General features: G+C 36.3%; 1 protein-coding gene across 2 annotated transcripts; it reads right to left on the reverse strand.

The window, feature by feature from the left end:
* Positions 1-971: 971 nt before the first annotated feature.
* Positions 972-17,116, reverse strand: meis3 (myeloid ecotropic viral integration site 3). Of its 2 annotated transcripts, XM_051864072.1 has the most exons (14): positions 17,005-17,116; positions 16,630-16,781; positions 16,182-16,268; positions 13,048-13,187; positions 10,782-10,956; positions 10,594-10,644; positions 10,453-10,503; positions 9,694-9,843; positions 7,493-7,601; positions 7,157-7,302; positions 4,755-4,831; positions 4,398-4,456; positions 4,190-4,276; positions 972-1,872 (listed from the first exon to the last, which is right to left on the reverse strand). In XM_051864072.1, exons 3-14 carry the CDS (start codon positions 16,191-16,193, stop codon positions 1,682-1,684), a joined length of 1,248 nt encoding a protein of 415 aa, XP_051720032.1. In that variant the 5' UTR covers positions 16,194-16,268; positions 16,630-16,781; positions 17,005-17,116; the 3' UTR covers positions 972-1,681. The 2 variants fall into 2 exon arrangements, with proteins under 2 accessions (XP_051720032.1, XP_051720031.1); XM_051864071.1 differs by lacking the exon at positions 17,005-17,116 and having other exon boundaries at positions 16,630-16,948.
* Positions 17,117-23,853: the final 6,737 nt, after the last annotated feature.

Genomic DNA, 23,853 nt, shown 5'->3' on the forward strand with positions numbered 1-23,853 from the left:
TGACAAATACTTTTTCCTCCCATCTCATATTTTTTTTCCTTCACCATGTCCATTTGGGGGTCCGTAAGTTTCACCCCTCAAATCAAAAGAAATAAATTCCAATAATTTGAAATTAATTTGAAAATAATATCACTATGCAAAATGATTCTTAATTATTTGAAAAAGTAATCTTTGCTTTCTATAAATAGGGTTTTTTGTGCAAAATCTTTTTTTCTTTTCTTTTGATTTTGGGGTGAAATGAGACCTGGTCATGTTTCATGAGCTTCACTCTTTCATTTTATTAAAAGAATTTCCTGATAATTTACTCACCTCCATGTCATCCACGATGTTCATGTCTTTCTTTCTTCAGTGGAAAAGAAATTAAGTTTTTTAAGGAAAACATTCCAGGATTTTTCTCCATATAGTGGACTTCAGTGGGGTTCAACGGGTTGAAGGTCCAAATGTCAGTTTCAGTGGAACTTCAAAGGACTCTACACGATCCCAGATGAGGAATAAGGGTCTTATCTAGAGAATCTTATCTACTTTTTTACCACAAATGCTCATCTTGCACTGCTCTACGATGCGTCACGCATTACGTAATCACGTTGGAAAGGTCACGCGTGACGTAGGTGGAAGTACCGCGGTAGGTATCTCATTTTCTCCTCCAACTTAAAAATCGCCCGACATCGTTGTTTTACCTTTTTTTTGTAAAGGCTGTTCGACTTAGTCTTTGCACGTTCACTTTGTAGACACTGGATCGGTACTTCCGCCTACGACACGTGTGACCTTTCCAACATGATTACGCAATGCGTGACACATCGCAGAGCAGTGCAAGATGAGCAGTTGTGGTTAAAAATTATATAATTTTTTTCTTTTTTTAGAAAATGGCCGATGGTTTCTCTAGATAAGACCCTTATTGCTCGTCTGGGATCATGTAGAGCTCTTTGAAGCTGCACTGAAACTGACATTTGGACCTTCAACCCGTTGAACCCCACTGAAGTCCACTATATGGAGAAAAATCCTGGAATGTTTTCCTCAAAAACCTTCATTTCTTTTTGACTGAAGAAAGAAAGACATGAACATCTTGGATGACATGGGGGTGAGTAAATTATGAGGAAATTTTAATTCTGAAGTGAACTAATCCTTTATGCATGTTCAGCAGTTTACAGGTTATATGGATTTGGTGCAAAAGTTCATCTCTATTTCAGGACGTTTTGATATGCTTTTCTTGGGTCCTGACTGAGGAGGTATATGCTGTGGTTTTCCATTTGTGCTCCTCGAGAGGGTTTTCGGAGGCAAGGCAAGAAAGGCAATGAAGGCCTTCATGTTGGATTAAGGGAGATTTCAACTCACCCCTAAGGCCATAGGAAGACATGGGTATATTCATTCAAACGCTGCAATGTGCATTAAAACTAGCAGTTAGATGTATTGGGTACAGTGCATTCAGAGCATTGTCATGAGCAGATGGGATAGTAATGTATGTAAGGAATGTAACAAGTCTGTCAGGCATTTGACATGGGAGCTGAGTGCATAAAATGGACATTTTGATACATTTATATGATGCCAGGTCAGTGCATTTAAGACATTCTCAGAGTCACTATGTGTGGACTGCGGTGATGCCCTGAAGGTTTGGTGCGGTACTGCAAAGTCAATGTACCCTTCCGTCCTGTTTTCAGCGCACCCTCCTCTGCTCCGCTCTCGGTTAGTGGGCGTGAATGTCAAGGCCTTGTCCTATGAGGGGTTCGGCGGGGTGGCTGTGGGGCGGTGGATGGAGCAGCATGGCAGTGTGGGGGCCGGGGTAGGGGTGCAAGGATGGGCCAGCGTGGGAGTATCCCGGCTGGGGCAGAAGGGCCCCAGGGTAATCTGTGGGCAGGGATGGCATTCCCTGAAGTCCTGACAGTGGAGAAAGAGAAAGAGTCAACGAAAGCCAATACTGAGAACAGGTATATCAGCCTAATCTTACAAAGGAAATGTTCGCACACAACCAAAACATTAAAAACCCACCCACTGCTTTTTTTGAAAGGGATAGTTCACCCAAAAATGAAAATTCAGTCATTTATTACTCACCCTCATGTCGTTCCACACCCATTAGACCTTTGTTCATCTTCAGGAACACAAATTAAGATATTTTTGATTAAGTCTGAGAGGTATATGACTCATCCATAGACAGCAATATAATCAACACTTTCAAGGTCCAGAAAGGTACTAAAGACATTGTTAAAACAGTTGACGTGACTGCAGTGGTTCAACCTGTTATGAAGCGACGAGAATACTTTTTGTTTGCAAAAACAAAACAAAAATAATGACTTTATTCAACAATCTCCTCTCTTCCCTGTCATTATCCTTACACAGGTGACGCAGTAAGCACAATGAAGGCTTCGGTGTTTACCTCTGAATGCCGGCTCAGTATTGGCCAAAGCTGATCACGTGATCAGCACGACTCGTGTGTGATGCTGATGCAGGAGCTGGCCAATAATGAGTCGGCGTTCTGATGTAGAACCTGGAAGCGCTGGATGTAAACAATGTATGAGAATGACACAGAAGAGAAGAGATTGCTGATTAAAGTCATTATTTTTGTGCACAAAAAGTATTCTCGTCGCTTCATAAAATTAAGGTTGAACCACTGCAGTCACGTTGACTGTTTTAACGATGTCTTTAGTACCTTTCTGGGCCTTGAAAGTGTTGATTATATTGCTGTCTATGGACGAGTCATATACCTCTCAGATTTCATCAAAAATATCTTAATTTGTGTTCTGAAGATGAATGAAGGCCTTACGGGTATGGAACGACATGAGGGTGAGCAATAAATGACAGAAATTTTCATTTCATTTTCATGAACTAACCTTCTAATCCCCATAAAACCCTAATCAGTCTCATAGAACAAACCATTTTGAGTTTCTGTACAATGTATTGCTTTTTGCTTTTATAAAACGGTTACCACACAATACAAATATTAAAGCCAAAAATATGTATCAATGCAACTTTCACAAAGTAAACTTTCACTAAAGCCTTCCTTCTGCCGGAAAAAATAGTCCCTGTCCATGGACAGCAACAGAAGTTACATTATTACGCCATTAGATGGCGGCAAAGACTTTATGAGGGTCTTTATGAGTGTGTCAGTCAGTAGTGAAGACTTTTACATTGAAAAGACTGAACTGTTGTGAACATGGAACAAGACGCAACTGACAAATGCTTAGACTAGTGCTGTCAGTCATGGGAAAACCCCTTAACTGTTAAAAGGACAAGATATTCCAGCGGACATTTAAGCAGATTTTTTATTATGAATATAGGACTGACCTGAAGGAAAATGCTAAATCTGAATGCAGGTAATAAACTCACTCTTTTTCAATCTTTTTTTTTCAATCTTTTTATGACAATACTTTTCAACATAATACAGTAAGCTTCAATGAACAATATCAATTGAGAACAAACAATTTACGTTGCTAAGAGTGGTTGCTAAGGGTGTTATGTAGTGATACACAGAACCGTTGAGTGAAGCGGTCATAGCTGTGTTTTATCATTATCATGAATAAAACACAGCTATTGACCAATCAGAATCAAGGACAGGAACTAACCGTTTTATAAAGCATAATAAAAAATGTAAAAGAGAAGTTAGTTTAACAGTCTTGTGACACACCATCTGACAGCCAGCTTTTTGTGTGTGTGCTTCCTATGTGTGTGCTCAGAAAATTATAACGAAGTTTAAGAAGTTTAAAATGCATGAAGTTTAAAAATGCATGGAAATAATAAACTTTCATGATAATGAAGAACTGCACTGTCCGTAAGTGTGATCGCGATATAAATGATATTCAAAACCAAGCAGATGTTTTGTTAGAGTTTTGTTGTTTTGGCAGAGTATCCAATGTAGGCAGGAGCTGTGATCCTGGAAAGGGGGCGGGGCACAACAGCTCATTTGCATTTAAAGGCACATGCATGAAAACAGCATGTTTTTGCTTGCACTCAAAAATGGGTACAACATGGTATAATAAATGATCTGTGGGGTATTTTGAGCTGAAACTTCACATACACATTTTGGGGACACCAGAGACTTATATTACATCTTGTATAAAGGGCCATAATAGGTCCCCTTTAACTATGGCTGGATAAAAAAGTTCTCAGAGGAATGTTTTGGTGGTGTATTTAGGGTGACGATTCCTTATAAAAAAAGTGAGATAATATATACTGAGTAGTTTACAGAAGCGGCTCTCACCTGCTGTCCTAAGACCTAAATGAGACTGAGCATCTAACCCATATCCTCCTAGAGCTGCCCCCTCCGGACTGTACGGAGCACTCTGGCCTAAAAACACACACACAAACAAATATGTATTATTCAGTGCAGAGAGCCACGAATGTTCATTTACTATACAATCAGAATGTAAAACAAGCCATAGATACACAAATGCAGTATTTAATTTTACCTGAGCGATTTGATTGGTCAATCATTGGCTGGACTATTCTGCGTCTGGCATTTATAAACCTAAGTGCGGACAGAAGGAGCAAACACACGATCAGAACAACAGGAACAAATTATTTTAATGAATGCAACAATAGCTGACCAAAGAACCACAATTTAACTCTACAATTTAATGTCAATATAATTAGAATATTTTAGTCCATTTTACAGTATTTAAAAATGCGGAACAAAAATGTAAATAAAAAAAACGAGCATTTATATTATAAATTACACATTTTAACTTTGAATTACATTGCTCATTATTGTAAATATGCCAAAATAAAGGCAGGTTGATAATTAGTAAAAGAGAGCGATTACTAACCAGTTGTTGACCTGCAGTATGGTGAGACCCGTGTCTTGGGAGAGCTGTTTCTTCTGTTCTTCAGATGGGTACGGATGCTGAGAGAGGACAAAAGGTTTTGTAATGCAATTAAGTCTAGGTTAGTAGTGTGACCTTTGTGAGTGCACACAAATAGACAGCAGCATTGTTATAGGCAGTGCTGGGGGTTACATATTTACATACTTTTTAAAAGTAACTAGTAAACTAATGCGTTCATTTTTGAATTTGCACCATTCTTTAGTAACAATGAATTTTTTTGGCAAGTAATGCATACTTGGTAAATAGTACACATTACTAAATATTTAATCTATTTACTGACAAATATATTTGCAACAATGTAACACAAAGTAAAGTAATGAAATAATGTAACTTGTTGCCTTTAAAATAAATATAAAAATGCATTTAAATATAAACATGTTCCTCACCACTGGTTATTGGTTACACTTGGAGACTTGATTAAATATATCTTTATTCAGTCAAGTCCCTTTGTTACCTGCATTATTATTTTTATTCTTGTTATTCTTAGTAACATCTGGATATTCTGCCATTTGTAATGATAGATGCGTCATTAGTTGGCAATTACCATATGCTCATTACTACATCTGCAAAAGCTTTGCCCATTTTAGCTGCATTCAGCTATGCAATATTAACCATCAAAGAGCTCATAAATTCATATTTCACAGATATTAACTTAAGATGGCCAATAAATTCATCCATTTTATCACTTCTTTTTCTCTAGCTTTCCTCTGTTGCCCCTCTTGCTGTCTTTGTTATCTTTCGTCAAGCTCTGTTCTTTGTTTTTCTGCCACCAATTTTAGCACCAAATGCTACTGTTTCTTACAAGCCTTATATAAATTTACCATGCTAACCATTATGGGTGTAAGGATACACAGAAGTCACAGTTCGGTACGTACCACGGTTTTAGGGATACGGTTTGATACAAGTTCGGTACAACAGGAAAAAGTAACAAATCCACAATGATAGGTTTCTTTGGCAGAAAAACTGCCATCTACTTCACCTTTCCACAAGGAGACAGTGAGAGAAGCGGCACCTGAGGCTTTCCATTTCCAGGACATGCATATTTCATCACTGGACTGTAGTAGTTAGACTTCCACGACACAAATTGTCACAATGCCAGATGATTTTGTCTCATTACGACAGTGGAAACTACTTAAAATACTCTGTCATTTATGGTCATACAGATAAGAGTAAGACATAATTCGAAACTGTAAACTACTACTAAGTTTCTACTTTTTATTTATGTACATTCACAATAAAAACAAAGCATTGTGCTTTTGTAAAATAAAGAAAACAAAAAGGATGCCGCTTTTTGCTGTCCCGGTTTCCTTTACGTGAAGTTTGTGGAGTGTGTCACAAAAAATAAATTGAATCTCAACGTATTAGTGATGGGAGCTTTTGAAACACTGCCAAAGTCACGTGATTTCAGTAAACGAGGCTTCGTTAAGTCATAACTGTTTCGAAATTTCAATGGTTCACCACTGGTTGGCACTGAGATCGCCCCCTAGCGGCGAATCATTGAACAAGTGTCTATGGGTTTTACCTGATCTCAGTTTTATACATTTGTACACGTTTTAATGAGACAACAGTATAATTAAAAGGAATAATAGTAGTTAATAGTCTCTTATTGGCCTGTTTAGATGAACCATCCGTGGAACAAACAAAACAAGCCTTGGAAATTGATCAAAGAACACATATTACACAGACACTTAATACTTAATGAAATGATATTAGATGATTAGTTAATTGTATTTCATAGATTTTAGTTTCAAATAAAACATTTGCAATGGGTTTAGGTGATTTATGAATGTGTTTTTGTTGCATTTACACTGTTCTGACCAGCAGGGGTCACCAGCGTGTGACGTTTTGAACACTTCGAAACAGTGAGTCAATTTGCGAAGCAATTGGTTCAGTTGATTTGAAGCTTTGAAAAGCTTTGTTTCTCCCATCACAACTATAGGCTGCTAGCAAGCTCTTGTGTGCCATCTGAAGTCTTGTTTTGGGTTGGTGCATCGATCGTCTCTTTTTTTTCTGCTCTTTTTCCTGTTTTGGTGATTAGCGAACAGCGTTGCATTACCGCGTGTGCCCCTTTCTGGATTGGAGTGTGGATCGCCTTTGGCTGACTGTATTCATCGCCTGACTGTATGCACCGAACCGTGATGTCTGTACCGTGACGGTTCGGGACAAATACATGTACCATTACAGCCCTACTTACTACATTTATTGTTATTATCAGGATAAATCTTTCATCAAAAAAGAGTTCACTCTTAATAACTTCATATTTTCCTCATATCATTCCAAACCTGTATGCTGATCATTTTTTTCTCCAAGGAACACAAAAAGAAAAATGTTTGTTTTTAACTTACCGACAGGTGCTGAAAGAGCCATGCTCTCATGATGTTCGTTGCAACTTTGGGAAAGATTCCTCTTTTCTTGTTGTTTCGTCTGTCTCTGTCCGTTTCATCTTCTTCTCCTGTGCTGGGCGACGCCACGCTTCCGTCCAACCCATCCCCTGACACGGCACAACACACAAGCACAATGAAACATCTCGTTAGATTGGACCGATAACAGGACGCCAATCATTAAATTAAACATGCACAATGTAGAATATCACAGCATTTAGTTTACGCAATTCACATAAGATTGTTATAAAACAGTATGCAGTATAAACAGTACTTGATTGTGTGTAAAATGATGGGTACCCGCATCGCTGCAGTTCTCCATGCTGTGTGAGGTGAGGCCACAGGAGGCGCTGGGGGTGCCCGAGGGGGTCGACACACAGTCATCTGGGTCACGCAACCAAGACTGATTCTAGATCAGGAGAGACAGATGCAGTCAGTCAGACACACACACCCAAAAAAAGAAAAAACCCAAAGATTTTAGATATCGAAAGACGGCGCACTCATATTACTTATCACTGGAAGAAACTGCAACGCCAATATAGCGGAATAAGTCCCGCCTTCTAAATAAAAGAGCCAATCACTGATTGATAAAGTCATCGCATACGGAAGTATTTTTTTAATTCTTTTTTCCCATAGGAATTTTAAAATAGTCTTCATTAAAAAGTTATAAGCCATTAACCAAGCCAATCAGCTACGAGGTGAATCACAACACTACAAACTTTGATTTGAAGAAAAAATGCTTTTGAAAATTGGACAAAAAGGCAAAGGTACAAGACTGTGTACTTAGTGAGGGAAAGAACTACAATACCATGAAGCATTGCAAACAGCATAATCGAATTAAAAACGATGGCAAAATATAATAAAACTACTCATTTACAAATGTTGATTATATGTATAAAAACAATATATATTAAGTTTATTGCAAAATATGCATATATACATACATTTAAGTATTTTGAGAATGTAGAGAGATTGACTCGATTACGTCATTCGCAATGCTTCATAGGAGTGGGTGGAGCTAAAGAGATCTCTTGGAGTGTGTTGCTTTTTTCGACTCTCTGATTGGTGTAATTTTCTGTACAGCATCATGGGTAATGTAGTTTTTCACCAGGAATGCCACTGTTAAATATGATTATTTTAAAAATAAGCTAAAATAATGCAGACTGATATTTCAGCAAAAGCAAATATCATCAATTAACAACCTCGTAGCTCACAGTAGGTCTGTCTTTAAAGATTTATAAGTTCAAAATCAAAATATGTCATTTATGTGAATCGTGTAGATCCGAAGAGTTTTTTTTTCCCGGGGTGTCAGGGTGAGTTTGCAGGCACAATAAATCGAAATGGGAAAATGAGCTGTCGTGATCTTTTTTGGCGCTCTGTGGTGTGACTGACACATCGCTGTAGTGCTTCAGTTCAAACAGAGGCAGAGCGCACGTGAACCGATCATCTCTTCCGCTTTACAACACGAAATAAACATGAATGGATGTAGAATGAATGAATACCGAAGGTATGTTGAAAGATGCAGTACAACTTACTGAAATCCGTATCATGTCATATGTAACGTTAATCGATCAATCATTGTTTCAACTGCGGAAAAGCGCCAATAAAACAGCTTGTAAAAATGTCACATTTACTGTAACATTTACCTCAGAAAAGCCGTTCAATGTCAAAAAACTTGTCAGCTACAAAAATGAACTTAGAGAGGAGCATTTTGATTTTAATGTTTAGGCCGATATTAAAAACATAATTATGTCATTAAAAAATTATTATAACATTATTATAAAAACTTCTTCATGTGTAATTTAAGTAGCTTACAAATCAATTAATTTTAACCTTTAATAATATAATGATGTACCAGCTGTGGTTCCCTGTATAGTTTACAGCATTAGTTGAGAGATATTTTTTCTTTGAGGAAATTTGGCATGTACTGTACCTGATAGGCACCAGATTAATCATTATTGAATTGAAGGTAATCAAATCAAAATCAAATCACAAGCTTCTGAATCAAAATCGAATCCAATTGTGAAATTTGTGTCAATGCCCAGCCCTAGTGTCAATAAATGTTTTTTTTTGTTTTTTTTTTACTTGAAGCAAATGTTGTTTTTTCCATTTATTTTCTTTTGGGAGTGCACCAGAATGCTTAGTTCATATGTTAAAATCACGAAAATTTACATTGTAAACATGGTATGTATAGAAACAGTCAGTGTTCTGAGACACGGCGCTTAGGACTGCACATGTGCATTGGCTGGTACTGCTGTTTGAGCATAAGAAACAACATTTATGGAACAGTTCATGTCAGATTTTAAATATGTTATTTAATTGTGAGTTCAGCAAGCAGTTTTTTTGGGGGGATTTCAGGTTTCCACCATTCAAATAGATAGGACTTGGTCTTGGATTCCCAATATAGCTGCCCGGAGGCGTTGCAAATATGGCCGCCGAGTGAACAGACTTTCCTTGAAACAACTAGCTCCCTTTTTTGTGTCAAATATCTACTGACTCACTTGTTCTGACAGATTGGTGCAAGAACCAGTGAAATCTTCCACGTCAGATTTGGATCCCCCCTCCCGGTCCTCCAGCACCAAATCAGTGGGCATCTTGCCCTTGAGACAGGTGATGTAGCGATGACAGAAATTATCACAGAGGTCATGAACCTGTAAGAGAAAAGTCAAGATGTCAGACTCATTGACATGTATAAAGCTAAAAATCCTTGTTTATGCTGCTAAAAGCTGCAGTAAAAGCTGAGAGTACAGAGAAGAGATGTCCATCTGTAAAAAAAGAGCTTGGTTTTTAAAACAAGGAAGTATGCTGTTTGGTGTCACTGACAGTCATGACACATTTTGACATGCCGGGAAGCTTGAATGAGATTTTATATCATTAAATAATAAAATAAAATCATAAAAAGACGAATAAAATAGAAAAAAAGGAAAAAAGTCACAGGGGTTTGAAATGACATGAGGTGAGTAAATGATAACAGATTTTCATTTAAGAAAAATCACACACTAAATAAAATTACAAAAGTAACCAAAGGTACCATGGTATGATGGGATTTTCTGACATGGTATCAAGGTAAAGTTTTTGGTCATGTGTTATGGTAATACCATGGTTTTTACAACATGTACCATAATAATATAATGATATTCTTTGAAGTAATTTAGATTACTAAATTCACCAGTACTGATAATATATTAAATCTGATACCATCACTGTGCTTTAATATTTAAAAAAAAACACTCATCATGTAATAAGGGAACAAATTATACCTTTTCTAGCTCTAATAGATGAAACCGTAGAACTTGAATGGCCTGGATCATCTGTGCAAAGAGATCATATGGTTAAAAATGGTTACACCCTTTGCAAAATTACATAAAGCCTTTGAATTTTAAAGCTTGTGTATATCTTACCAGATTATCCAGTTCTGGATTTGATGAAAAGATGGGTTTCTCTGATCGAATCTAAAATAATTAACAGAAAAAAATCATTAGGTACTGGCTTTGATGCTCGATCATAAAAGTCATAAAAGTAAATATGTAGCATGAATCAGTCTTCTAGTGTGCATTTGGCTTCAATGTGATTGGCTCGTGTTACTCACTTGTTTGGCAAAGGCTGTGATATCATCATTGAACGATTCAGAGGAGCAGACATCACTGTGGTTGGTCATGCCGTGGAGGTGGGCGGAGCTTGACATAGAGATGGAGTCTCGTGGTGAGCAAGTGGCAAGTTCACACTTTTCAAATACCAGAGCCAGGAGTGGAAACAGCGGATGACTGCAAATCAACACACATATGCTCCAAGTAAGACAACACAGCTAGTGCTACCTACGAATGGTTGATTTTATGTGATGAGCACAAATTACCATGCAATTAAAATGGCTCCAAGGTGAATCTAAAACGTTGTTTGTTTGAGTAGCCCAACACAGCAACACTGGCTCAACCAATGGCATGAGTTTGAGGCCGGACTATCTGTTTGTCTGACGAATGAGAGTGTTTGGAAAACCTGTCTGGAAACAGTAATTAGGGGCCAAGCACCTATTGTATTCGTGGTGTGATGGCACCTATTGTATTCGTTGACATTCTTATTCTTCTTCTTCCGCTCTGGGAGTCTATGGCAGCCCATAGAACCACTTACTGGAAAGTTATGAAATTTGGCACACTGATAGAGGACAGTCCCAACATTAACTACAGCAAATTTGGTGTCTCTAGATCAAATTTGGACCACATGTCCAAAGTTTCACTCATGTTTATGCTAATAACTTTTGAACCATAAGGGCTAGAAACAAAATTCCCTTTTCCTCTGATTCCTTGGCTCAATACGATTCGATATGCACCATATTTTCCATCATGAAACTTTGCCAAATTGTTCCACCAAAAATTACTTTTTCGAATTCCTCCTAGATGGTTGCTCCAATTTTCATGAAAATCAAATCAGATTATCTTCAGTCTATGCTGGCAAAAAGTTATCAAAAGCTTTTTGATAAACCCAACCATTCTCGAATAACGCGCAAACAAATTCAAAAAGCATGCAAAATTGGACGTGAGGCTATATATCTGCAACACTTTAGCGTATTCAGACCAAACTTGGTACGTCATCACATGTATGCTAGGCTACATGCTGCGTTTCGGCACAGCGCCACCTACTGGTCTAGAGATAGCAAAAATGGCTATTTTTGCTTATAACTTATAATGGTTTGGCCAAAAATTATAAAACTGGTCTTGTTAGATTCAGGGCAGCATGCTGAGTCGAATGATATCCAATTTTACCATGTCGGCCATTTTGGGCGTCGGCCATTTTGCATTTTGTAGCAAAATGCTGTATTTTTTTAACGCATTAGCATATCGTTATGAAACTCGGCATGGGTCATCAGCACAATGCCCTGAAGGAGCCTGAGAAGTTCCAAGACAGCGCCACTTAGTGGTGAAATCAAATATTCATATGCTCATAACTTTTGATGTGGTTGTCTTATTTTCAAGGCAGTCGTCTCCTTAGATTCCTGAAACCTCCGTAGGAAATTTGAAAACATAGGCCGTTGGCTGTATGTACTCATATACTCATACATATACGTCTATAACATGTCGAAATGAGATATTTTCACCAAATTTGACACTTATTTATCGGCACACTCTGAGGACACATACAAAAAGTGGTGGGATTGTGCCTGTTGGTAGAGCTATAACTGAACAAAATATTAAATTGCCACTAACTACAATAAAATATTATGATTTTACTTCATGCTTGCTTCTTTGTGCTTGGACCCCTAATGGCTGCTTGCAGCTATAATTCCATTTGGTCCCACTAGTGGTGCAAAAATTGCACACTTCACCTTTCTGACTTTCCAAGACGTTTTAAGTTTTTAATTGTGAAGTGTAAACATTGTGCGTACCATTGAAGAACAGCTTGCCTGAAAATACTACATTTTGTCGGTTTATGTGGTGACAAATATTTATCATTCTCAGTGGAAGCACTTGAATAGTAAAATACATAGATAAATGACATCAGCTAACACCTAATGCATCAATTAACACCTAAAACACCTTCACCTAGTCATTTTGTTGTCCTTGCACTAAAATGCTCACTGTCTTCATCAGCAAATAAAAAAAGAGAAAGAAATTTAGAAATAATAGTGTCTATACACATTTTGTTTTGACCTAAAAATAGGCCTTATGTGAAAAAAATGAAAAAGCTTATTTAATTTTTTAAACCTAGTCTAATTATGTATTTTTTTTTTTTCTAAGCAAAATCACAATAATTACAAATTCATAAAAACTACCCAGGACTTGGGCGCAATATATATTTACACATGCAGCACTCATACATTTTTTGTGGGAGGAAACAGATGGTTAAAGTAACCAGACTCTCACCCGTAGATCTGGTCCCGGTGGTGTTTCAGGGAGTCAGGCACAGTGTGGCCATAGTGAGGCGGAGGAAGTGACCTCATGGCGTCCCGGTAGCCTCCCACAGGCATGGCGTCAGAGCCTGGGTACTGCACCAACTCCTCATACTAGATACGGAGAGACAGGATAAGAAAAAATTAAAAGATAAGACATTGCCTAATTCAGCCTTATATTAGTATGATCTGTGCTGTGTGGGGGGAATTTGTTATGATTTATGAGTATATACAGCATTGACAGTACAGCTGAGTATGTGAGCTAGCGGGAGGCTGTTTGAAGTCGCTGCTAATTGTATCTCCTCCTTAATAAACACTGGTTGCGGAGAGGCTTTGATGTGCGATTTTTCAGTGTGCCAAGCAACATTCACCCAGGGACATAAACTCCAAAGAAAAAACTTTCCAACTGATTTATAATTAACAGTCTTACATACAATTACATAAATTCATCCAGACTTCATTTTTAAATACTAATTAGGTGGGTTTTAAAGTGAACTTTCTTATTAATGCTGTAGTCAGACATATGATCAGAAAAACAACATAAAGAACTGCACAATGAGACAGCTTTCAGAATAATCAATAATCAGAAAAAAAATCTATAAAATTCATTTGAACCATTTCAACTCAACTATTTTTCAGATACTAATAACATTATATAATGTAAGCCATAACCTCTGCAAAGTACTTTTTAACTAATAAAAGTGAGGCCTTTGTTAATAATCAGGCTTTTCTGATGCATATATATTCTTATGCTCATTATTCTTACTCTTCCATACGCTTTCTCTCCATGAAAACCTTTTTAGTGCACTATGTTAACACCAGTTTCATTTGGATTCATTTTTGAAGTGGCAAACAGAGAAAGCTATTTTGGGTTTCACAGTCTTTTAAAATATGCCCATGCTGTTATGAAATATATATATATATATATATATATATATATATGTGAAACTAATAATTAGTGTGCTGGCTGCTACCAATGCTCATAATAAAATTAATTAACCAAAAATTAAAAAAAGACATTTTGAGCTCAAATGATAAGTAGGCCTATTATGAAGATGGACCATGTATGAATGCAAATTCAAAGTCACATCAGTCATCATTACTGCAGCAAATGCGATACAACAATCTACATGCAAACAAGAAGCGGTTAAACACACAAAGCATCCAAAGTATTAAATTTGATAAACGGTTTATGTAATGCTGGTAATCGGTACTTTAACAATTTATAATAACTTTCATTCGATTTAAGTCACTGACAGACATTATAAGTAGCTTAAATACATTCATATATAAAAATTGGAGAACCAGAGTTGGATGATTTTTTTGTCTTTTAACAGAAATATCATCAAATTCTGATGCACATATTTTAATAATGACTATTAGTGTAAATAATGAAAGTTATTATAGACAAACTATTAAGTAACAATTCAGTTTCAAACCAACTGAATATAAAAACTATAAAACTATAAAAACTATATATATATATAGTCAAACCAAAATGTATTTGGAGACCTTGAACATTTCATTCATTAATACAGTTTATTCACTATAGTTTAAAAAAATGGTAATAAAATCTCAGAGTTAAACTGTGTCAGAAAAAGATAATCTTAATCATGTCAGATAACACTTAAGCAAAACATGGTCAGGTCAAAGTGTCTGAATAATTTTTGGTTCCAAATTATTATGAATTTTACTGGTAGTCCACTGTATGAAGAATTTTTGGGTATAATATGTCACAGTTTACTTTATTTTGCTATCCTCACTTACATAAATGAACTATAGTGTCCTGCACCCACTAGTAAAAATATATCAAAAATGTCTGAATAATTTTTGGTTTGACTGTAAATATATATATATGTGACCCTGGACCACATAACCAGTCATAAGGGTCAATTTTTTGAAATCATACATCATATAAATAAATAATATATTTATACAAAAGCTTTCCATTGATGTATGGTTTGCTAGGATAGGATATTTGGCCGAGATACAACTATTTGAATATCTGGAATCTGAGGGTGCAAAACAATCAAAATATTGAGAAAATCACCTTTAAAGTTGTCCAAATGAAGTCCTTAGCAATGCATATCCACTCACAAAAAAACATTGTTGATATATTTACGGTAAGAAAATTACAAAATATCTTCATGGAGCATGATCTTTACTTAATACCCTAATGATTTTTGGCATAAAAGAAAAATCGATAATTTTGACCCATACAATGTATTGTTGGCTATTGGTAAAGATATACTCTTGTGACTTGTGACTGGTTTTGTGGTCCAGGGTCATATATATATATATATATATATATATATATATATATATATATATACAGTATGTACGTAATTATGTATGCTGCAGCATTGCTTTTTCTAAATAAATAAACTTGAAGATTCAGAGTGAACGTGATATAGAACATCATATAAAATATATGTAAACCCATTTATTTTTTTGTGGAATTTACCATTAAAAATGATTAGTGTGGTTGCAGGGACAGATATAAGAGCTTATGTTTGAGATTGAATAGACTGATGCCAAATTAACCGGATCTTATATCTACCATTTCTAAGAAGACACAGAACACAAGAAGAATTTCCATTTGGCCGCTCACTGTAGCACAAAAGTTGACCTACTTACCGACTTCATCTGCCTTTCTAGGGCCTGTATTTTCCTACTCTACTCCATCTGATGTTTGCTTTTGTTACATTAATTAATACAAGTAATTGATTTCAATAAGGATAAACTGAGTGTATAAGCAGCACCTTTGTAAACTCAACTGTCTTCTAAATAAATATAAGCCTAGCTACATGAAAATGTATAAATGAAAGTTTAATGACTAATTTGAATGCACATGAAATAATCTATTAAGCACTGCATAACAGAATAATATTTACGAATTAATATTGTAAGTTATTATCACAAATCTAACAACTGCCAAATTAGAAGTAACTTTTTTTGTATTTTAGACTTGTACAGCTCTCTTTAGTTATGCTTGTGTGTTACTTTATTGATTTACAATATCCACACTACAGCATCAAACTCTACATTCTTTGCATCAAAATAGCAGGGAAATGGATCTGGAAAATAAAGGGAAAACACAGGACCTACCCTCTTCTCCATGCGATACGGAAGCCGAGCTCACACACTCACTGACGGAGGACAACACACACCAGACCGGCAGATGAGACACTCTCTCTAGATGAAATAAAGCATTTAAAAACAAACATTTTACAACCTGATCATGCATTGGAACATAAACATGTACTGATACCATGTTCATATTCTAGTCCAAAAGCATTTGAGATTTTGGGGACATTAAAAAATAAATGCAAGCACATCATAGCCTTTGAGAGTAGTGGATAAGATTGCTTATTTCCACTTTAAAAGTATCAACCAAAATAACAGAGCAAGTGTTACTGCTCTAGAGTGAATGAGGAACGCGAATTACATCCATAACAAATGATTACATCCGCGTAAATGTTATGGTTCTGTAAACTGGGTTGTGTTATGAATATAGGCTACTAGGATATGATGAGAAGGCGTAAAGATACCCCACCTTAAAAACACTGTAGCAGCAGAAGCGTGAAGCGGGCCGAGTATCCAGCGTTAGCGGCGCGTTTGAGATGATGTCGCGTCCTTTTCGCGCTATCGATGTCCATGAAGCGACGCGTTGAGCTCAAATGCGTCTCTCCACGATGAGCGATGGAGCTTTAAACCAGAGAGAAAGAGAGGGAGATGGAGACTGGGAGTTGTTTAGGGGGTCAAAACACAACGGGGTCTCTCACCCCCACCTCCTTATCACACACGCTCGCGCATTACAAACACACACACACATACACACGCTCGCGCATTACAAACGCAGAGCCTTTCGTTTTATCTGAAGGACGCTGTTTCTTCCTTTCTCTCTCTATTACACACACACCGTGCTTACCGAGTTTCATCATCGCTATTCCGGTGTAGAATCATTTTGTCTGATTATTGTGGGCTATAATGTGCAACACTGTCTGGAGCAGATCACACACATGCGTTATTCTCCACTGCAAACGCGTCACATCATATGCTACACACAGGACCACCACATTCATATAGTGGCCCAAAAAAGTATTTGCAGACTTATTTTAAAATGTATTGGATTCGAAAATATAAGCAAATGACTTCTGCAAACAAATGAAAGACATTTTCTCAAAACAAACTTGCCTTTTTTGAGTCATGTTTGCATATTTAACAACTGGTGTCAATGTGATGTTATAGTGGATAAATGAAGACAGTTCGCATTAAATTCCCAGTTGTCCTAAAAAACTAACTAGAGTTGTTGTACAGGTTAAGTATATGTTCCACTTATGTTTGATAACCAGAATGTGTCAAAATAGCCACAGAATTTCTACGTCTTCTTTTTTAATAGATGGTAAAGTGTGACATAGTGGTGTTTTTTTTTTTTTTACATTACTAATAGTCAGCATTGTTTATTGAGATGTAACACAGTGTGAGTTGTTAGTTTAACCACTTTAAAATGTGCTTGAGGGAATAAATTGAGTATTATTATTATTGTCTTGAGAGGACAGTAGAAGTTGTCAGTGTCTGTGTAAAAATATAAAGGGTTTATATGACAAAAATACATTCTGAGGTATAGAAAAATTAACCCTAACTCACAATAATAAATTACAACTTGTTTGCGGTTTTAAAATAAAATGTTTCACATTCTATGCCATTTTGTTGTTGTTGTATTTAAATGCTTCCAATTAAATATGGATTGGGGGAAGGGGTTAATGGTGTTGGTATTAAAAAATCATAAAACAAAATAAATTAATATTCAAAAATTACTTTTACAGACTAAAGCAAAATAAATAAATTGTAAACCATTCCCACACTAAAAAAATGCTTGGTTAAAAATAACCCAAGTTGGGTTAAAAATGGACAAACCCAGCAATTGGGTTGTTTTGACCCAGTGGTTGTGTTAAATGTTTGACCCAACCAGCTGGGCAGTTTTATTTAGCTCAACTATTGTTTAAAAATTACTATATTGCTTGCTTAAAATGAACCCAAAATTCACATTTATTTACATGTATTTATAATTTGAATAAATTAACATTTATTAATAATTTTAATAAATAATAATTAAACAATAAACATTTATTAATTTGCTTATTAATAAATATTCACCTTTTGATTATTATTATTGCCTCTAGTAATTATGTGTCTGATTTTTAATTTCCAACCTATTTTGGGTTAATTTTAAGCCAGCCATATAGTAATTTTTAAACAATAGTTGGGTTAAATAAAACTGGCCAGCAGATTAGTCAAACATTTAACCCAACTGCTGGATTTTTCCATATTTAACCCAACTTTGGTTGTTTTTAACCCCACATTTTTAGAGTGCAGATATCCTCTTTATCTGTACAGTTTAACACCAACTGTGATCTTCCTTTAAAATCAATGCCACTTGGTTGGACGTTTTGTTGTGTGAAATAATGGCTTTTTTTCTCTGTCAAAATAGAAAGCAGAAAAGAAACGAGACAAATGCAATCAGGTACCAATCAGCTGATAACACTAACTGCCAATTGTACCAACTTAACTTACTATAATAAATAACAGCCATGTAATTGTTTTAATTGCAGGGCAAATTACAGCAATATGTTCCTCTTATTTATGACTGTCTTAAATTTGAGGGCTAGCCCTTATATGGAGAATCTGTCACAAGGACTAAACACTTAATAAAACCACATTAAGACAAATGATAAATTACATAATGAAGTTTAACGGGGTTTTCTCAAGACAAAGCTTTTTTTCATTAGACTGGTGCAAGTTGTCACGTGTTTTATGTTTTTATACAAATCATTAGCCTACTTGCGGTATGCCCAAAACAATTGCTTTTCTTTTGTTTGTAAATTGTTTTACTCATTACTCATGTCATTAAATAGCCGCTAAAACATTTTAAAAACCGCGTATGTGTGATAACTGAGTGAAAACAATTGGCTTTTAATATGTAGCCAACCAGCATAACAATCATTTAGAGCAACCTGTAACGGGAAAACACAGTTCCACGGAGGACCAAACGTGGTCTTGTGTTGTAAATCACCCTTAAATAACATAATAATTATTCCATACGTCCCCTGAACTCCTCTCCCGCTGTGCGAGCCCTCAACAGGCGGTCGGGACTTCAATCACCGCGGCGTTCTCCAGCGCTCTGCGGCCGGACCGATGCACACGGTGGGCGGTGGGCGGCATGACACAAGCGAGACAGAGGATCTGGCGATCTGCGGCCTTTCAACACCATGGGAGGGAATTGGCCAACAGAGATGATCATAGCTAAATAAAGGCATTAACAGCGGAACAACAGTGATTGTAAAGGCGCTCAAAGGAGCAACGCCTTTTGAATGCGACCTTTAATCGGATATTTCCACTTGTAACGCGTTGCTAATACAACATCTGCTATACTATAACTTTGTAAATAGTTTAGATTAATAATAAATGCTATATTGTCAAATATTCAGCCCTAATTAATTCATTTTTAACTACTGTGTGAAATAGCCTGTTTGCTGAAACCATTTATTATCAAACTGGATTGCTAGGCCTAGCTATACAGAATATGAAAAGTAGATCCTACACCTTGCTAACATAACTGACAAACCCACAGCGGTTTGACCGATGCCATCAGAGCTTTAGTTTTTAACATTAATTGTGTTTTTGTGCGAGTGAAAGTGAGGGCAGGTTGTGTTTACAGAATAAGCTCATTAGTGTTGTGGTGTGAGGCAGGCTAGTGTGATTTTTTTTGTTTTGTTTTGTTTAATGTGGCTGTTTGTCACTTCCTCTCAAAATGTGAATGTTTGTTCTGGGGCATTTGTCACAGTATTTGTCGTGTGTGTGCGTGCCATGTGAGAGACATTGGGTCATGTTAGTCAAGACAGCAGTAATTCATACACAACAAAGCACTTTCTCATTTACGCACTGAATGATAAAGTTTACTTACTTACTAATCTTACGGCCTTTCCTACGTTTACAGTTTATGCTAAAGAACTGACCTCACAAATTAACATCCCAACAACCTCACACAGTCTCTCAGGCCTGACCTTTGACACCTGGATCAATATCTGCTGCTGTGAGCGCTGTGTATCCCTGAGGGAGTCGTTCTCTGGTGTCCGTTCACCCCAGATACTCAGGTCAGGATCTCTCGGTCATTTTTGGTGCCTTTTTATGTTTATTATTAGGCATGTTTTTAGTCCTTAAGGCACTTCTCGTGTTACACAGAATGTCTACATTCACTTTGAAAGTTTGATTTCAGTCAGACTCAGGCAATTTGTCTTTTAAAATGCCCTGTAAACTTTTTTGCAAAGTCAGACCTAGATGAGATTGTAGCATGTGTACATATTAATCAAATTACGGTTGGTCTTGGCATTGTGTGCATCCTCCGAAATACAGAAGTGATGCACGACATGTATTTAATCCTTCAAATATTTGATTATGCATTGTGTCATAAACAACAGATGAAGACTGTAGCCCGGATATGCAAAAAAAGACTGTAGCTCGATATTAAATGTAAACGTACTGACTGTGTCTCTATATAGGATGAATCGCTTTTGTTGCAGCATTCCTCACTTGTGAGTTGCTCTGAATGAAAGAATCTGGTCACATTTTAGATTAGGGTCTAATTTTAATTGGTCACTATTAACTATGACTTTTTCCTCAATAAACCCCTAATTGCTGCTTATTAATAGTTAGTAAGGTAGTTGTTAAGTTTAGGTATTGGGTAGGGATGTAGAATATGGTCATGCAGAATAAGGCATTAATATCTGCTTTATAAGTACTAATAAACAGCCAATATCCTAATATGCATACTAATACACTCTAAAAAAATGCTAGTTTGCTTCAACCCAAATTTGGGTCAAAAATGGACAAAGACCAACTGCTGGGTTAAATTTTTAAATTATTATTTTTTTTAACCCAACAGTTGGGTTTGTCCATATTTGACCCAAATTTGGGTTGAAACAACCCAGTATTTTTTAGAGTGTAAGCAAATAGTGAGAATTGGACCCAAAACTAAAGTGTTACCAAGAATCTGTTAAATTAATTGATTCAAACAGCAATTAATTGCTGCTTTCCTGTTTATAAACAATAAACACTTATTTGTAAGGAGCAAATTTACACTCTTTACAAAATTCTGGGTTAAAATCAACCCAAGTTGGGTTGAAAATGGTCAAACCCAGTGACTGGGTTGTTTTGACAGTTTTATTTAACCCAACTATTGTTTAGAAATTACTACATGTCTGGCTTAAAATGAACCCAAAATATGTTGGAAATGAAAAATCAGACACATAATTACTAGAGGCAACAATAATAACTAAAAGGTGAACATTTATTAATTAGCTATTTAATAAATGTTTTTTTATTTATTATTATTTATTAAACGTATTAATAAATGTTCATTTATTAAACATATTAATAAATGTTAATTTTCATCATATTTTGGCTTCATTTTAAGCGAGCAATACAGTAATTTTTAAACAATAGTTGAGTTAAATAAAACTACCCAGCAGGTTGGGCAAACATTGAACCCAACTGCTGGGTCAAAACAACCCATTCACTGGGTTTGTCCATATTTAACCCAACTTGAGTTGCACTTTTTAGAGTACAATTAAACAATAAACATTTATTAAATTGCTTTTTAATAAATGATCACCTTTTGATTATTATTGTTGCCTCTAGTAATTATGTGTCTGATTTGTAATTTCCAACCTATTTCGGGTTAATTTTAAGCCAGCCATATAGTCATTTTTAAACAAGTTGGGTTAAATAAAACTGCCCAGCATGTTGGGCAAACATTTAACCCAACCGCTGGGTTAAAACAACCCAATTTTGCTGGATTTGTAAATTTTTTACAGTGTAATTCTCTTTCTACAGTACTGGCTTTAAAAGAATATAAAGAGGACACACCAAAGCATTAGCAGAGTTATTAACATTTAATAAAACATGGTGTTTTTGATGTGGCATCGTTCAGTGACAAGACTTTTCTTAGTTTTTAGAATCGAGACAAGGGGATCCACCACTATACTAACTGGCCAAGTGGACATGTTTAATCTTAAAATATTGGCTAACATGTACCATGGTAATGCCATGCTATTCTTCAAAGTACATAGAGTACCTTATAAATACCACAAAAGCCTGTGAACATGATACTTGAATGTGGAAATGTTGTATTTTGGTGTACCTGTGCTGGGATGACACCGCTGACATGCAGCAGGTTAGTGCCGAACATCAAAGAGAAGTCCGTACCTACATCAACGGCCAACAAGGGGCGTAAAACGAGAGAGGGAGAGAGTGCTTTTTTATGAGCACGTTCCTCTCCAGTTACTGTGTCGTCTGGCCCGGCACCCATAAATATTATTTCACTTTTTTTCAATCTTTCTCATCAGGCCTCTTATCTGTCCCATATATGAGTTTACCCTCCACCTGAACTCTGTCTTCCTTTAAATGCTTACCCCCTCTTATAGATGTTCCCAAAGTACAATAAAGCTGAATATTTTTCTAAATTATTTTTAAACAGAATGAGTCACTATAAATGATTAGTATTATTGATTGGTGTTTGCTATGACTGTTGCTCATACTTAGGGCATGAATGAACATGAATGATATCTTAAATTGTGGGGGTTTGTTGACGAGATGTGGCCTGTTACGTTGCAATGGGGCTTACAGTTTTCCCCTGATTGATGTCAAAAAACAAAAAAAAAAAATCACTATACATTTCAGGAGAGACCAGAATGTCACGTAGAATGGTTGAAAAAATCCCCCAGAGACAAGAAACGAGACCACAAAGACGTTGGGATGGGCTCTTTTGACTTGTGCCAGTTAGCAACACACTAGTATCCCACCCAGAATTTTTCAGCCAGCAAAAATGCCATTCAGCCATTAAAAAATGCTGGGTTAAAAACAACCCAAAAATGGACAAACCGATTGTGTTGTTTTAACCCAGTGGTTGGGTTAAATGTTTGTCCGACCTGCTGGGTAGTTTTATTTAACTCAACTATTGTTTAAAAATGACTATTGCTTGCTTAAAATGAACCCAAAGTATGTTAGAAATTAACATTTTTTAGAGTGTAGTTTAAATAGAGATTAGAAGATTTGTTTACTTGTTCAAGGGTCACTATTTTCCCCCTTTCTTCTTCTGAATTTATTCTTGTTTGTTTTCCCGGTTGTTCTGTTATTTCACAACATTTGGAATCAAAGAAACCATGGCAGACTTTCCTTTCTTTCCCAGAAGCCTAAGTCTGTCTTCCTCTTCATCCTCAGCTCCCTCAATCTCTCCCCCTCTCCCTCCGATGGTCTTCTTGCAGATGGAGATTAACTCCGAGCCCGAGCGCCATCCGTTTCCCTGACTGTTTGTTATTAAAGAGATGGATGGTGGCTTGCAGTGCCAGCCCGACACAACCGCAATTACAGCAGGGCCCATGATAGATAGAGGGAGAGAGGGAGGAGATGGAGAGAAGCAGATAGAGAGAGGGGCATCTATCACACCCCTTAATCTACCTGTCACTCTGGGGGAGAGGCAGGGAATGAGTGAAAGAGAGAAATAAAGAGAAAAGATTTTGGTATGGCTTATCTTGCAAATCTTTCTGCTTTGATTGGAATTATTTTTAATTGCAGAAAACATGTAAAAAATACTTCTAATCATAATCTTAACTCTGTGTAAGATTGTTTTAGGGTTAGTTTCTTGTAATTCTGCATAATTTACTGTTGTTATTGCAGTAAGTACATGTAACATGTAATAAAGACACTGTCAAATAAAAGT

This window comes from Ctenopharyngodon idella, chromosome 15 (assembly GCF_019924925.1).
Source record: "Ctenopharyngodon idella isolate HZGC_01 chromosome 15, HZGC01, whole genome shotgun sequence".
Lineage (NCBI taxonomy): Eukaryota > Metazoa > Chordata > Actinopteri > Cypriniformes > Xenocyprididae > Ctenopharyngodon > Ctenopharyngodon idella.

Coding starts and splice junctions, on each gene's coding strand:
- meis3 (XM_051864072.1), bottom strand. Junction 7,303..7,492: donor GGAGAACTGCAGCGATGCGG/GTACCCATCATT, acceptor GTGCCGTGTCAG/GGGATGGGTTGGACGGAAGC. Junction 4,457..4,754: donor ATACTGCAGGTCAACAACTG/GTTAGTAATCGC, acceptor GTCCGCACTTAG/GTTTATAAATGCCAGACGCA.